This window comes from Bubalus bubalis, chromosome 12 (assembly GCF_019923935.1).
Source record: "Bubalus bubalis isolate 160015118507 breed Murrah chromosome 12, NDDB_SH_1, whole genome shotgun sequence".
Classification (NCBI taxonomy): Eukaryota; Metazoa; Chordata; class Mammalia; order Artiodactyla; family Bovidae; genus Bubalus; species Bubalus bubalis.
Genome location: NC_059168.1, coordinates 67,689,557 through 67,706,986, shown reverse-complemented (window position 1 = coordinate 67,706,986; position 17,430 = coordinate 67,689,557). Strand labels below are relative to the sequence as shown.

General features: G+C 42.9%; 1 protein-coding gene across 1 annotated transcript in view; it reads right to left on the bottom strand.

Annotated features, from left to right (window-relative positions):
* Window positions 1-17,430, bottom strand: part of ANXA4 (annexin A4) — an 81,251-nt gene that overhangs the window by 42,118 nt on the left and 21,703 nt on the right. Inside the window, exon 2 of the mRNA XM_025261290.3 lies at window positions 11,386-11,438. Within this exon, the coding sequence (XP_025117075.1) occupies window positions 11,386-11,388 (3 nt within the window). The 5' untranslated portion in view covers window positions 11,389-11,438. The remainder of the gene's footprint in view (window positions 1-11,385; window positions 11,439-17,430) is intronic.

Below are 17,430 nucleotides of genomic sequence, written 5' to 3'. Positions count from 1 at the left end.
AAAGGGATGGAGGAGATTATCTGATTTATATATTTAAAAGATCACTTGGGCTACTGTATGGAGATACAGAGACCAGTTGAGAATCTGGGCCAAGATCCAGGGATATGATGGTAAACGAGGGTGAGATAGCAAAAATGGACACAGAAAGACTCAGCACATGTTTTGGAGGAAAGGAGGCAGAACCTGCTGATGGACCGATGTGGGAGGTGAGGAAAGAAAAGAAGCAAATGTAACTCTAAATCATTTCCTTAAGCAGCCAAGTAGAGAGTGGTATCATTTACGCAGATGGGGAAAGCTGGAGACTACCAGATTTGGGATGGCAGTGAGGAGAGGGATTTAGAAATTCTATTTTCAAAACGTTAAGTTTGGGATGTTCGTTAAACATCCAAATGGAGTCTAGAATGGCTGGTTGTACAACGTGCATCTAGAGAGCAAGTCTCCAGTAATACATTTAGGACATATCAGCGTTTGGATGGTAGCAGACAAAATGACCTGGGGAGAAACTGAAGAACAGGGGTCCTATGACAAGCCTAGACCTCTCTAGCAGCAGTGTTAGCAGAGAAGGACCCAAATGGATGGCCAAGAAGGACTTGCCCTTGAGGGGCCAATAAAAGGAAAACCAGGACTGTGTGTTGTCCAGAGGCTGAGGAAGGAGGGAGAGGTCAGTGCCTGCTAAGGTAGGTGTGGGCAGAGGGTACAGAAACAATGGTCAGATCTGCGAACATGGAAGGTCCTGGTGACCCTGACAAGAGCTTCAGCAGTGGAATGGAGGAGACAGAAGCCTGACGGAGTGGCAGAGGGAAAGAGGGGGCATCATGAGGAGGAGATAGCAGCTCTAGATACTGAAGGTGAGGATTAGCATCACCAGAAATCATCATGTCTTAAAGTGAGACACACTCTGATGTGTAAGAGGGATAAAAAGTTAGTAGAGACTAGTAGATTCTGCAAATACATACTAAAAACTAAAAATGTCAACAAGAAAAACATGGGTTAGTGACCAGTAGGAACCATTTAATTGAATTCTGACTTAGAGATAATGTACTGATTAAGATCAAGGTGCCCTGAGTATTCTAATGTATTTACTAAATTATTAATGCTATTTTTAAATTGATGTTATTTATAAGGGCTTCTGGAGAAGGCAATGGCACCCCACTCCAGCTCTCTTGCCTGGAAAATCCCATGGACGGAGGGGCCTGGTGGGCCACAGTCCATGGGGTCGCTAAGAGTCGGACACGACTGAGTGACTTCATTTTCACTGTTCACTTTCATGCATTGGAGAAGGAAATGGCAACCCACTCCAGTGTTCTTGCCTGGAGAATCCCAGGTACGGGGGGGCCTAATGGGCTGCTGTCTATGGGGTCACACAGAGTTGGACACGACTGAAGCGACTGAGCAGCAGCATAAGGGCTTCCCAGATGGCACTAGTGGTAAAGACCTTGCCTACCTACCAATGCAGGAGACAGACGCAGGTTCAATCCCTAGGTTGGGAAGATTCCCTGGAGGAGGAAATGGCAAGCCACTCAGTATTCTTGCCTGGGGAATCTCACAGGAAAGCCTGGTGGGCTACAGTCCATGGGGGTTGCAAAGGGTCAGACATGACTGAAGTGACTTAGCATAATGTATGTGAGGTGGCATAGAGAAATACATATTATTCAATATAAAATAGATGAAAAAAATTAGTGAATGAACAAAGCATAGGAAATTACGGTAACTTGAGTTCAATTCAGTCACTCAGTCATGTCCAGCTCTTTGTGACCCCAGGGACCGTAGCACGCCCAGCTTCCCTGTCCATCACCAACTCTTGGAGCTTGCTCAAACTCATGTCCATCGAATCAGTGATCCCATCCAACCATCTCATCCTCTATTGTCCCCTTCTCCTCCTGCCCTCAATCTTTCCCAGCATCAGGGTCTTTTCAAATGAGTCAGCTCTTCAAATAAGGTGGCCAAAGTATTGGAGTTTCAGCTTCAGCATCAGTCCTTCCAATGAATATTCAGAACTGATTTCCTTTAGGATGGACTGGTTTGATCTCCTTGCAGTCCAAGGGACTCTCAAGAGTCTTCTCTAACACCACAGTTCAAAAGCATCAATTTTTTAGTGCTCAGCTTTCTTTATAGTCCAACTCTCACATCCATACATGATTACTGGAGAAACCATAGCTTTGACTGGATGGACCTTTGTTGACAAAGTAATGTCTTTGCTTTTCAATATGCTATCTAGGTTGGTCATAACTTTCCTTCCAAGGAGTAAGCATCTTTTAATTTTGTGGCTGCAGTCACCATCTGCAGTGATTTTGGAACCCCAAAAAATAAAGTCTGTCACTGTTTCCACTGTTTCCCCATCTATTTGCTATGAAGTGATGGGACCAGATGCCATGATCTTAGTTTTCTGAATGTTGAGTTTTAAGCCAACTTTTTCACTCTCCTCTTTCACTTTCAACAAAATGCTCTTAAGTTCTTCTTTGCTTTCTGCAATAAATGTGGTATCATCTGCGTATCTGAGGTGATTGATATTTCTTCCGGCAATCTTGATTCCAGCTTGTGCTTCATCCAGCCCAGCGTTTCTCATGATGTACTCTGCATATAAGTTAAATAAGCAGGGTGACAATATACAGCCTTGACGTACTCCTTTTCAGATTTGGAACCAGTCTGTTGTTCCATGTCCAGTTCTAACTGTTGCTTCCTGACCTGCATACAGATTTCTCAACAGGCAGATCAGGTGGTTTGGTATTCCCATCTCTTTCAGAATTTTCCCCAGTTTATTGTGATCCACACACTCAAAGGCTTTGACATAATCAATAAAGCAGAAATAGATGTTTTTCTGGAACTCTCTTGCTTTTTCAATGACCCAACAGACGTTGGCAAGTTGATCTCTGGTTCCTCTGCCTTTTCTTAATCCAGTTTGAACATCTGGAAGTTCACGGTTCATGTACTGTTGAAACCTGGCTTGGAGAATTTTGAGCATTACTTTGCTAGCTTGTGAGATGAGTGCAATTGTGCAGCAGTTTGAGCATTCTTTGGCATTGCCTTTCTTTGGTATTGGAATGAAAGCTGACCTTTTCCAGTCCTGTGGCCACTACTGAGTTTTCCAAATTTGCTGGCATGTTGAGTGCAACACTTTCACAGCATCATCTTTCAGGATTTGAAATAGCTCAACTGGAATTCCATCACCTCCACTAGCTTTGTTCGGAGTGATGCTTCCTAAGGCCCACTTGACTTTGCATTCCAAGATATCTGACTCCAGGTGAGTGATCACACAATCGTGTATCTGGGTCATAAAGATCTTTTTTGTATAGTTCTTCTGTGTCTTCTTGCCACCTCTTCTTAATATCTTCTGCTTCTGTTAGGTCCATACCATTTCTGTCCTTTATTGTGCCTATCTTTGCAAGAAATGTTTCCTTGGTATCTCTAATTTTCTTGAAGAGATCTTTAGTCTTTCCCATTCTGTTGTTTCCCTCTGTTTCTTTGCAATGATCACTGAGGAAGGTTTTCTTATCTCTCCTTGCTGTTCTTTGGAATTCAGCATTCAGATGGATATATCTTTCTTTTTCTCCCTTGAGTTTCACTTTTCTTCTTTTCATAGCTATTTGTAGGCCTCCTCAGACAACTATTTTGCCTTTTTGCATTGCTTTTTCTTGGGGATGGTTTTGATCCCTGCTTCCTGTACAATGTCACGAACCTCCGTCCATAATTCTTCTGGCACTCTGTCTATCAGATCTAATCCCTTGAATCTATTTGTCACTTCCACTATATAATTGTAAGGGATTTGATTTAGGTCATACCAAAATGGCCTAGTGGTTCATGATCTGAGCCACAGTCAGCTCCCGGTCTTGTTTTTGCTGATTGTATAGAGCTTCTCCATCTTTGGCTGCAAAGAATATAATCAATCTGGTTTCGGTATTGACTATCTGCTGACTTCCATGTGTACAGTCTTCTCTTGTGTTGTTGGAAAAGAGTGTTTGCTATGACCAGTGCATTCTCTTGGCAAAACTCTATTAGCCTTTGCCCTGCTTAATTCTGTACTCCAAGGCCAAATTTGCCTGTTACTCCATGTATCTCTTGATTTCCTACTTTTGCATCCCAGTCCCCTATAAATGAAAAGGATATCTTTTTTGGGTGTTAGTTCTAGAAGGTCTTGTAGGTCTTCACAGAACTGTTCAACTTCAGCTTCTTCAGCAATTCTGGTTGGGGCATAGACTTGGATTACTGTGATATCAAATGGTTTGCCTTAGGAACGAACAAAGATCATTCTGCCGCTTTTGAGACTGCATCCAAGTACTGCATTTCAGACTCTTCTGTTGACTATGATGGGTACTCCACTTCTTCTAAGGGATTCTTGCCCACAGTAGTAGATGTAATGGTCGTCTAAGTCAAATTCACCCATTCCAGTCCATTTTAGTTCCCTGATTCCTAAAATGCCGATGTTCACTCTTGCCATCTCCTATTTGACCACTTCCAATTTGCCTTGATTCATGGACCTAACATTCCAGGTTCCTATGCAATATTGCTCTCTACAGCATCGGACTTTATCTCCATCACCAGTCACATCCACAACTGGGTGTTGTTTTTGCTTTGGCTCTGTCTCTTTATTCTTTCTGGAGTTATTTCTCCACTGATCTCCAGTAGCATACTGGGCACCTACTGACCTGGCGAGTTCATCTTTCAGTGTCCTATCTTTATGCCTTTTCATACTGTTCATGGGGTTCTCAAGACAAGAATACTGAAGTGGTTTGCCATTCCTTCTCCAGTGGACCACATTTTGTCAGAACTCTTCAGCATGACCCGTCTGTCTTGGATGGCCCTACACACAGCATGGGTCAAACTTTCATTGAGTTAGACAAGACTGTGGTCCATGTGATCAGATTGGTTAGTTTTCTGTGATTGCAGTTTCCATTATGTCTGCCCTCTGATGGATAAGAGGCTTATGGAAGCTTCCTGATGGGAGAGACTAAGGGGGAAACTGAGTCTTGTTCTGATGGGCAGGGCCATGCTCAGTAAATCTTTAATCCAATTTTCTGTTGATGGGTGGGGCTGTGTTCCCACCCTGTTGTTTGACCTGAGGCCAAACTATGGTAGAGGTAATGAAGATAATGGCGACCTCCTTCAGAAGGTCCCATGCATGTACTGCTGCACTCAGTGCCCCCGACCCAGTAGCAGGCCGTAGCTGACCCACACCTCCCCGGAAACTCCTGGACACTCATGGGCAAGTCTGGGTCAGTCTCTTGTGGGGTCACTGCTCCTTTCTCCTGGGTCCTGGTGTGCACAATGTTTTGTTTGTGCCCTCCAAGAGTCTGTTTCCCCAGTTGTGTGTGAGTTCTGGCAGCTCTATGGTGGGGTTAATGGCAACCTCCTCCAAGAGGGCTTATGCCATACCCATTACAGTAAAGGAGGGGGTAGAAAGGAAATGGAAATAGAGACTTAGGGGTCAGTGTAGTTTTTTGATGTGAGACACAGATTTTTCTGCCTAGAAGCCAAAGCAAGATGGAATTGTAATCAATAAGGAGAACTGCAGTGTCCACGAGAGGAAAAGAGATCATCTGCCCGGGAAACCCTGCTGTTCTTTGTACTGTGTGTGCAAGTGAAAGTCGCTTAGTTGTGTCTGACTCTTTGAGACCCCATGGAATAGTCCCTGGAATTCTTTAGCCCAGAATACTGGAGTGGGTAGCTGTTCCCCTCTCCAGGGGATCTCCTCAACCCAGGGATCGAACCCAGGTCTTCTGCATTGCAGGCAGATTCTTTACTGTCTGAGCCATCAGGAAAGTCCAAGAATACTGGAGTAGGTAGCTTAGCTCTTCTCCAAGGGAACTGCCCCACCCAGGGATCGAACCCAGGTCTTCCGCATTGCAGGTGGATTCTTTACCAGCTGAGTCACCAGGGAAGCCCATGCTGTGTGTAGCGAGAGGCAACCTGAATTAGTGGAGCTCTTCTGGGCTTCCTGATTTAGCAGCAGGAGGAAGAATCAAACTAGCTTTGGTTTTTCATTTATCTTCCCCTCTGTTCACTGACACAAAATATGACTATAACCTGTTAACAATCTGTGCTTTGCTATTCTGAATTCTGTTTTCTTGTCATTGAAACTGGACTAATTAGTCATAGCCAGCACTTCCAAAAATTGTTCTGTGTCATCCACTTTCCCTTAGTTCATCTGTCAGGTGTGATGTGCATCTGATTTGTGGAGACAGCAGATAGGGGAGGATCTGCCTGATATCCATGGTTCCCAGATGGCAATGGAGTTCAGATTCATCTGGAAACCTTGCTCTGCTCATAATGGATGCTATGTGCTTTTAAGATGCTAAGAGTTCATAAGCTGAGAGTAAGAGATCACCAAGGCTAAATTTAGGGCTGAGGTCATACAGAGGTTTCTTCTGAGTTTTCTGATAATGCCTCTTTTGACAAATGGTAGAATTTACCAAATTACCAGTGGTAGGATGTTATGGTGATAGCACAGAACAGCCTAGGGAGATCACTATGAATTACTGCAAAGGGAGAAGGTTTTACATCTTATATAAGCCTTGATTGAAAGGCACCCCCACAGCCTGGTGCCCATGACTCCAGTAAAATCTCAGATTCATGGAGACAGTCAACTCCATCTCCTCTGCATCACTTGGGGGTCATGAATTCTGTAAAGAGAATCCTAATATTGGGGGAAATTTCACCTGTAGGTCTCTGTGAAGGAGACATGGTGGGCATATTTTGAGAGGTAGTAAGCTTAGTGGGAAGGAGCACAGGCATTGGAGTTGAACAGATCCAGATTGGTATCCTGGCTTCAACGCTTCCTAGCTCTGTAGTCTAGTGGAAGTTTCATTTTTCTCACCTGTATGTTAAGAATAATAACGACACTAATCCACAGGGCTGTTGTAATAATGAAGGAGGATAATATAGCAAAACACTTAGTACAAACAGTAAATATGAAACCAAAAACTCAACTTAGTGGCCTGAGTGGCTCTCATCAGTATAATTCAACATGACCTCAGTAACATTTCTATAATAAATATAATAGTGAGATTCTTATATCTGTTTCTGATAATATCCCTAATGCAAGCCAATGGGGTAATGTCAAAACAAAATCTAGAATAGAGCATTGTACAAGGTGGCAAAAATAATGTAAAATAGATCTAAGGCACTCTTTAATTTGATCCAAGGATGTATACTGGGCCTGTAAAGGCATGGAGGATTTTTATACCCATAGGGCAGTTCTTTAGCAAGTCAGACTTGAGCTCTATGAGCTAGTCCACCTTGACTGTGGTCCACGTCAAGCCCATCCAAAGGCTTCAGGTACCAGAGGGTGTGGGTCTTATCTGCTGGAAGACCAGCCTTTCACCTCCTGAATATGGTGAACTTCTAACACTCATCACTTTTCTACACTTGACTGAGAAAAAGAGAAATCAATGAGATTAACTTCCTTGGTCCTATGAAAACAAATAGCTAGAAATCAGATATTGTATCACAATGGATGAACTGTTACTCAGTTATTAAAAGAATCTACCTGCCAATGCAAGGGACATGGGTTCCATCCATCCCTGGTTTTGAAAGATGCCACATGCCATGCACCACAACTACTGAGCCCATGTGCCAAACTAGTGAAGCCCACACACCCTAGAGTCTGTGCTCCCACAAGAGAAACTACTGCCAAGAGAAGCCTGTGCACCGCAACTAGAGAGTAGCCCCTGCTTGCCACAACTCGAGAAAGCCCGCACAGCAACGCAGAACCTGTGTACCCCAACAAAGACCCAGCATAGCCAAAAAACATACAAAATAAAAATTAAAAACTTCCTTGTGCACTGAATTGCACCCCCCCAAAAAGGTATGTTGAACTCCTAACCCCCAGTACCTCAGAATGTGCCCTTATTTGGAAATACCGTCATTAAATTAATTACTTAATCAATTATAATAAATTAAATCAAGACGAGGTCCTACTGGCGGACAAGGGTGAGCTGCTAATTCAACATGAATGGTGTCCTTAGAAAACAGCATGTGAAGACAAAGACACTCAGGGAGAAGACACATGGTGACATGTTGTTGACTCCAGTCTCTGCTGAAGAATGCCTAAGATTGCCAGCAAACCACCGGAAGCTAGAAAGAGGCAAGGAAGAATTCCCCTCTGGATTTCAGAGGGACCTTGGCACTGCCAAAACCTTGATTTTGGATTTCCACCCTCCAGAAACGTAAGACAACAAATTTCAATTATTTTAAGCCACCCAGTTTGTGGCTCTTTGTTATGGCAGCCGTATGAAATTAATGCAGGCATATTATCTGTTTTCTTCAACTATCTATCAATAGCAACAAGCAAATTGGTGACTGGCTGTCAAAATTCTAAATGGCCTAGCTCAGCCCTTGACCCCCGCTGGAGACAGCTTTCTGAGTTGAATGTTTCACAAGGTTCTTTCGGAATTCCAATATTGAAAGAATTTTGGATGGTATTCAAACACTGCCTTTTAAAGCAAACTGCATTGCTGATGGACACTAAGGAAGGGTTAGTCACTCAGATGTGTCCAACTCTTTGCAATCCCATGGACTATAGCCTGCCAGGCTCCTCTGGCCATGGAATTCTCCAGGCAAGTACTGGGGTCAGTACCTAGTATGGGATTAAAATTAATATCTAACAAGATGAACTGATACAAAGGAGGACTATGCAAAGATAGCTTATCTGTGAGCATTCTTAGGGACTCTTTTTTTCAGGAACAAGATAAGCTGGGGAAATTTGTTCCTGTTAGCTCTGAAGTATCCATATTGATTCAATTCCAGGGCATAATGTATCATTTCCTGTTCAGGGAAGGCAGGGGATTCCCCCCAAGGAATGCTCCTCATGGCAACAGGCAAAGGCAACAGAGGATGTTAGGGATGAATGAGGAAAACAAATAGCTAGAAATCAATGTTGTATCACAATCGATGAACTGGTACTCAGTTATTAAAAAAATAAGATGATAAATGTCAAAAGATTGGAACATGATACAAAGAAATATGTAGCAGTGAAAAGGAATGGAGGAACAAACTGCTGATACAGCACCATGGGTGGACTGCAAAAAATACAATGCTCATAAACAAGGAGTAGACGCTCTGTGATTCCATTTACAGGGTCTTCTAGGACAGGCAAAACTAATCTATGATGAAATCAATCAGATCAGTGATTGCATTTCTGGAATGGAGTGGAGAACAGGGAGGAGACTGATCTGGAAGGGGCATGAAGGAACTTCCTGAAGTGAGGAAATGTTCTATCTTAAGAAGAGGGCAGATACACGGTACATTTGTCAAAACTCATCTACCAGTAACCATAAAAGCTATGCATTTCACTATATGTAAATTATACCTTTGAAAATTTTTTGTAGATATATGAAAACATGGCTTTTAAAACATGCTTTCCTTTTAGAAATGGATCATATGGTCATTGTAGAGATTTGGAAAAAAACTTTTTTAAATTAAGAAGAAAATCTGAGTGGGAAGGGGAAGGATAAATTACGAGGTTGGATTTAACATATTCACACCACTATGTATAAAACAGATAACCAACAAAGACCTATTGCATAGCACAGGGAACTCTACTCACTATTATATAATAACCTATAAGGGAAAAGAATATATATATATCTGAATAGCTGTGCTGTATACCTGAAACCTACATGACATTGTAAATCAGCTATGCTTCAATAAAATTTTTTAAAAGAATTAAGAAGAAAATCAAAACACCCATAACTCCACTATCGAGAGTAAATAATTTTAATATAAGATGTAATATAAATATGTGTTAGCATAGCAAAGGTTAGAATGAATACACTAACTCTTCTTTATGTTCTTATTACTACTATTTCAAAACCACTATCAAATGAGTAGGATCTAAAACTAAAATGATGGAAAATAATAGGGAATTACAATACTTTGATTATATCAAATGGTTTTCCTTTCCTTTAAAGATATACTTTATCTGTCCAATAAATAATAGTCATAATGGGAAAACAGGTTCTAAAAAGAAAAACGAGAGCAACTGAGGCAGTTTTCCTCACTGGAAAGCCCATGAAAGGATCACTTGGTTATAGTCTTCAGGGCTGAGAGCTTGCTCAGAACAGGAAGAGCAACTCATTAATTTTGAGTCCCCAGAGCCAAATACCACGCACAAAGTAGGGACACCATAAACATGTCTGAATAAATGTTGTACATGTCCAGGGAGAACCCATCAAGAACAAAGAGATTTTAAATGAAAGCATAAGAGAGATTTGCTGCAGACATGAGTAAGCCTTTGACTGTCAGGGATGATGAAGAAAATTTTAAAATATCTAACGAAAAAAAATGCTAAACTTATATTACTATTTGTTCAGTATAGTTTACACCTCCATTTTCCTAAAGGAAGGCATCTAGAGCTGGCTGAATGTCCAGCTCCTCTCTGGGTATAAGATTCTACTTCTATTATTTCTTCCCAGAAGACCAGGGATTAAGCATCACCTGCCCATTCACTTCTCATTTCTCATTCTCCTCATTTGGGCAGGAGAAGGAGAGCAGGTGGCCAGCCTCAGGTAGGGCCACATTTGCAGCTGAATGGCTCAGCTTCCACATAAGCAGGGAGCTTTATGGAACCCTCAAAGGGATCCAATTCCCTGCCTGTCCCAGAGATCAGATAACGAAGCTCAGAGGAGTCCAGCCACAGCTAGCAGCAGGAAGTGGATGAGAAGCTGCTGCTGCTACTGCTGCTAAGTCGCTTCAGTCGTGTCCGACTCTGCGACCCCATAGGCGGCAGCCCACCAGGCTCCTCTGTCCATGGGATTCTCCAGGCAAGAACACTGGAGTGGGTTGCCATTTCCTCCTCCAATGCATTAAAGTGAAGTCAAAGTGAAGTCGCTCAGTCACGTCCGACTCATAGCGACCCCATGGACTGCAGCCTACCAGGCTCCTCTGTCCATGGGATTTTCCAGGCAAGAGTACTGGAGTGGGGTGCCATTGCCTTCTCCAGGATGAAGCTAAGATGAGCTTAAAAAGATAAGGTAACACCCAAAGTGGACGGCAGTCATCTGCTGGGAAATGCAGTGGGATTTTGGATTTTTCCTTTTTATTTCCCTACAGTTTCTACAACGAACACATCATGCTTCTGCAGAAAGAAATAAGTTGTTTCGGCATTTCAAGATGTTAGAAGGATTCAAAGGAGTCCCTCTTTGAGTTAATTTTCAGGGTTAGGAGACTCACCAGCCCTGAAAGAGTGTTTCACCAGTGTTTCAGGTGACTCACCAGCCCTGAAATGGTGTTTTTGAAAAAAAAAAAAAAAAAAAGAAACTACCTTTCCATTTCCTCCTCCCTCCCCTCTGTTGAGCAAACAATCTTTGTATAAGACAGCAGGCCCTGATTACACATCCTGTACCTGTCTGGGGCTGGCACCAGGGAGGGTGAAGCCCATCCCCAACTTACCATGACTATGACGCTATGTCAGGGTCACGGTTCGGTCAGTCAAGCAGAAGTTCCTATGTGATAAAAGCAGAGGGGATGAGAGAACTGTCATTAAAATCATTAATCAAGATAACTCACAGTTTGCACAAAGTTAAGCCACAGGGAAATAACACCCAATTTCATCAAAAGGGCAGCTATTGATTAGCTAAAGAGACAAGAACCAAGCTAATCATTAAAGAGAAACTGTTCTAAGGGGCAAGTGAATTATGCCAGACAAACAGTCTCCTAGCTGCTCTTCTGCTTGGAGATAACACATTACAGAAATGAGCCCTCTTGCTTAGTTAGGGTGAGTTACATTACTTGAACTCAAGCCAAGCCTAGATTCTAAACTGGAAGTGTTAGTGGATCAGAAGAGGTGCCTCTTGGCGACAAAAGATAATCTGACTACATCAGGGGAAAAGTGCTGCACTCCAGCCTTTACCCTGAATGAATTGTGTGTGTATGTGTGTGTGCGCGCCTTTGTATAAGATAACAGGCCACTGGCCCAACTCACATTAGACCTTTCTTTTTCCCAATGGCCACTGTCACTGCCACCATCTCAGGACTTAAAAGAGCTTCTCCCCTTTAAGCTGCAGCCTTACACACTTTGCCCTCAGTTCTTCAGCACCTCCTCCATTAGGAAGCCTTGAGCCATCACACATGTATGCAGTCATTTAGAATGCAAAAAATGTCTTTATTGTAGAGCAGCCTCTGAGGGGTCCACTGGCTTCCTGTTTTCACATTCAGGTCCTACAGAAAAGGCTCCTTTTCTGAGCATTTAGTAAGATCCTTGAACTCAAAGAATTATCCCAGAACCAGAAGCATGGGCATCGCCTATGAGCTCTTTAAAATGCAGAATCCCAGGTCCCCACTCCAGACCTACTGCAAGAATCTGCATTTTAACAAGATTCCCAGAATATCCTTCTGCACAGCGGTTTGAAAGTCACTGGCCTAGATAACCCTGTCAGGTTGTTGTTATTGTTTAGTCACTAAGTTGTGTCCGATTCTTTGCAACCCCATGGACTGTAGCCCGCCAGGCTCCTCTGGCTATGGGATTTCCCAGGCAAGAATACTGGAGTGGTTTGCCATTTTCTTCTCCAGGGGAATTTTCCTGACGCAGGGATTGAACACACACCTCCTACACTGGCAGGTGGATTCTTTACTGCTCAGCCACCAGGGAAGCCCAATCCTACCAGGGAGCCTTGTTCTATCATTCCCCCAGAGTAACTGCATCCTTCTTGGCCAACTTTATCACCAACTGAGTCCTGTTGAGCCACAGTTGCTCTTCATCTTCCACTTTCTGAGGCTCAGCTTCGACTTCCTTGTTTCCTATCACTCACTGCAGACTTATCCCATTTGACCTGGGGGTCAATCCCTTCCTGCGGGAAATGTCAACTGGCTCTGAGGCACAGATTGAGCAAAGGTGAAGAGGTGGGGATGAGCCGTGGCTTCAGGGCGAGGCTGCTGGAGCAGAGGGCTCCTTCCAGGGAAAGCTCAGAGTTATGGGTGGAAAAGCAGGCAGAGAATTGATTATCAAGGGCCCTGTATGTCCATCTGAGGAGTTTGACTTATAATGTAGGCAGTGGATAAACAGTGAAAGGGTTGGGTTTTGCAGAGAAATAAAGTAAAACAAAACATACTTTAGCAAGTTACTATACTACAGGGTAGACTAGAGTCAAAGCCAAGGAGTCAGGAAGGCTTGAGATACTATTAATAGTACAGGAACAAAGATCTGTACTAAAAAAGGCAAAGATCTGGGCAGATGTGGACCCTGGGATAGGATTTACACATGACTTTTTTGGAAGGAAGACGTTACTGGATTTAGTGGCTCCTGAATTATCTGAATTTATACATTCAATCACTAAATATTCGTAACACACCTCTATATCTCAGTCATTGTTTTCATTGATAGAGATAATATGGTGAATAAGACAAGGAACCTGCCTTCAAGGAGCTTACCTTGTTTCAGGAAAGACTGACAACAAATAAAGAGATGACTACATAAGACAATTTGATACCAGTAAGATGAAAATACAATAGGATAATGGTACAGAACAGGGATCAACAAACTTCAGCTCAGGGGCCACATTCTAATTTTAAACAGTCTATCAGCGAGAAACATTTTTAACATTTTCAACAGTGGACCAAAAATCAAAGGAATTATATTTCATGACACACGAACATTCTATAAAATTCAGATTTCAGTGGTGGTTTGAGCAAAGCCTTCTGGAAATACTGAGAGTCATTATTCAGTGAGCTAGAAATATTTTACCACAGGAAGAAGCTGTGTCCCATTTGAACACAGGGTGCTTTTAGCCAGACAATGTATTTTAAAACTTGGACAGCACACAGAGTAAGTCCATTTATATAAAAACAGCTGTTGTGTATTTATTATTTACTAGTATCAACTGAGTTTCTAAATAGATTTTAGAAACGAATGCAGTCAATGGCACCCTTTGATTCTTTCATTAGATAGCAGATAATACGTGTAAAGTGAACCCACACAAATGCTGACTAGCACAGTACCTGGCCCCTCAATAATTAGGCAGGAGTAGGGAAGGAATTGGAGAAGGCAATGGCACCCCACTCCAGTACTTTTGCCTGGAAAATCCCATGGACGGAGGAGCCTGGTAGGCTGCAGTCCATGGGGTCGCCGAGAGTCGGACACGACTGAGCGACTTCCCTTTCACTTTTCACTTTCATGCATTGGAGAAGGAAATGGCAACCCACTCCAGTGTTCTTGCCTGGAGAATCCCAGGGATGGGGGAGCCTGGTGGGCTGCCGTCTATGGGGTCGCACAGAGTCAGACATGACTGAAGCGACTTAGCATAGCATAGGGAAGGAATTGAACACACCCATCCCGCCACACAGAATTGCTGTAGGCCTCTTCTCAATTCCACAGAACCATCAGCCCCCAGAAGATGAAAGGCCCTTTTCCATCTGTAAAAGCTCGCCCACATGTCCACGTACGGAGCCAAGGATTCTTATAGCAAGGGACCCCCAACCTCTGGGATCTAGTGCCTGATGATCCGAGGTGGAGCTGATATAATAATAGAAATAAAGCAAACAGTAAATGTAATGTCCTGGAATCATCCCAAAACCATCGCCACCCGCCCCCGCTTCCAGTCCATGGAAAAACTGTCTTCCATGAAACCAGTCCCTGGTGCCAAAGAGGTTGGGGACAACTGCTCTAAAGAACCTTTTCTGCCTCAGCCTCCTTGATTCTTTTGCTCTTTCTCTCTGAGGGCCAGCCTACAATCCCATAAGCTGATCAGTATGACCAAGTTCACAGTGACCCAGACTCTGTTGTTGTATACAACTTTGAGGTTCTATAAGCTCCTTTTGCAGCTCAAGGGTCAGGGGAGGGGCAAATTATTAGCAACTGTGCCTCAAACTTTACATCTGGGAAATGCAGACACATTCAGTTTGGGGCATAGCTCAAATGACCTTAAAAGCATCAGGACTCTTCAAGATGGAAAGATGAAGCCCGAAGAGACCATATGTTTGAGATGTCTTTTAAAAAACCAATATGTGGATGGGAAGCTGCATCTTCTTTGTAATAGGTGAACTCCTCACCTAGGGCTTCCCTGATGGCTCAGTGGAAAAGAATCTGCCTGCAATGCATGAGACATTGGAGACGTGGGTTCGATCCCTGGGCCAGGAATATCCCCTGGAGGAGGAAATGGCAACCCACTCTAATTCTTGCCTGAAAAATCCCATGGATAGAGAAGCCTAGCAGGCTATAGTCTATGGGGTCACAAAGAATTGGACACGACTGAGCAACTAAACAGAGAGAAACTGACACCTAAGGCTCAGGACAGGGCTCTCGAGGGTTTTAGGACATAGTTTTAGAGCAACTGAAAGAAAGCTGGTAACTCAACATAAGAGACTTATCCCAAGGGAATACATATTCCTTTGCATAAGGGAGTAATATGCTGTAAATTGTTGTTTAGTCACTAAGTCGTGTCCGACTCTGCAACCCCATGGCCTGTAACCCACCAGGCTTTTCTGTCCATGGAATTTTCCAGGCAAGAATACTGGAGTGGGTTTCCCAACCCAGGGATTGAACCCATGCCTCCTGCTCAGCAGGTGGAATCTTTACCACTGAGCCACCTGGGAAGCCTTAAGCTATAAATAAATTCAATCTATTTCAGGTTAAGATTACATGTACTTTCAGGAGTAATTTACAATGAATTCACAAAGAAAAATTAGGTATGTCAAGAACACACCCCTACTGTTTTTCTATAGGATGTTCAGAAGGACAACTATTACACTACTCCACATACTGCCCTATTATATCACTGCCAGAAACTGGCATCCCAGTGCTGACTCAAGCATAAAGTTTCTTAAGTCCTTACAGCAGACTGCAGATGCATGAACAAGGCCCACTCCTGGTAATACTGCAGGAGGCCATGCAGACAGCAGTGTGATACATTCCTCCCCACCCACCCAGACTTTGGACAGCAGGCAAATGAGACTGACTAGTAGAATCAGTAAATAATCATCAAAACAACGATATGCAAACTCATCTAAGGAGGAAGAATGGCTCCCAAGATGAAGCCAGCTGGCCAAAAGCTGTTAGACATATTTAAAGAAAAATTCTGTCCAACAGCAATGCAAGCTCAACCCAAAACCATCATTGAGGTTTACTCTAAAATGTTTATCAAAAGCCTGTCCTCAAGAAAGGCTGGCTTGGCCCCAGGATCAATATTCTAGGCGTCAGATATTTCCCCACTGTGAAGATGAATTTTATCCATCTAAAACTCTTCCTTTGATTCCTTGATTGCCAAGGAACCTCTTGACTAGAGTTTGGCTTCCCATGTGGACCTCTCTACAAAGTACTGCAGTATATGGATTTTTCCCTAAGTAATAGTTATATTTCTCAACATAAATAAATAAATTAACCATGTGTGCAAGCATGTGAGTGCCTATGAGTGATAAGCCTATAAATATGAACCTGTCCCTAAGAGGTGAACCCCTTCTGGATGTGCTAACAAATACAATTTCTCTGGTCTTGCCAGACGCGACACCATGGTGAATTCACCCTGTGACCAGATGCTTTCTTTGAGACCCCGGCATAACTTGGCAGTTGTTCTCTGTTCAGATGCACAACATTGACCCAAGACCGGCACTCACCCTTCACTGTGAAGGGGTCTGATGGCCTTGTGACACATTCTTACACTGAATCCTTCTCCTCCCTGGAAGATCACATGTGAGTGACTCATTCACCATTTTTCTTTGGTACATGGTTTCATTTTAAATCCCAGAGGATGACAAATTTAAACTTTTAGTCTGTGGACTTGTGGAGAGTTCAACTGGGCCCCACCCAGGCGCTAAAGGCTTTTCAAAACTGTCTGTGAAATAGGAACATGAAAGCAACTCTTCTCCCTTGGATCTTTGATTCTTCTAAAGTTAAAGGAAATTTTGTTCCCTGGATGGGGTTTTTTATTTTTAAACATTTAATCCAAGCAAAGTGTGTAGGCTAAGCGAAGGCAAAGTTGAAGACTTGCCTGCTAAGCAATTCTTAAACAATCTCTTTCAACCCACCATCTGGCAAGTAACTTATTAACAGTCTTTTGTCCAAATTTTAGCCACTTATTCACAGCACTGTTGGAACAGTAATAATAATTTCAATCCACAAATATTTAAAAAACACATTTTACATATAATTTAAAACATCCCCACTCTTTCTCTACCATTCGTTCCCACATCATGCCCAAGTCTTTTCAAGTTTTCTACTCCAATGATTCCTTTGTCCAAAAGGCAGGGAGAAGGAAGGAAGGACATGTATTAAACACTCCTCTACATGACCTTAATCTACCTAATAACCTTTGGATCCTGACATTATCTCCACTCTACAAACCAGATGGATAATACAATAATGAAAGTTGTTTATGGCGAGTTCTATATTGTATTAAGAGATAAGATTAGAAAAATAAAGAGAGGAATGAGAAGGCCTTAAGATTGCTGGGAGAGCTGGCTGGGCCCTGCGCTCTTAGTTAACCATCTGCCCTCCTAAACATCTTT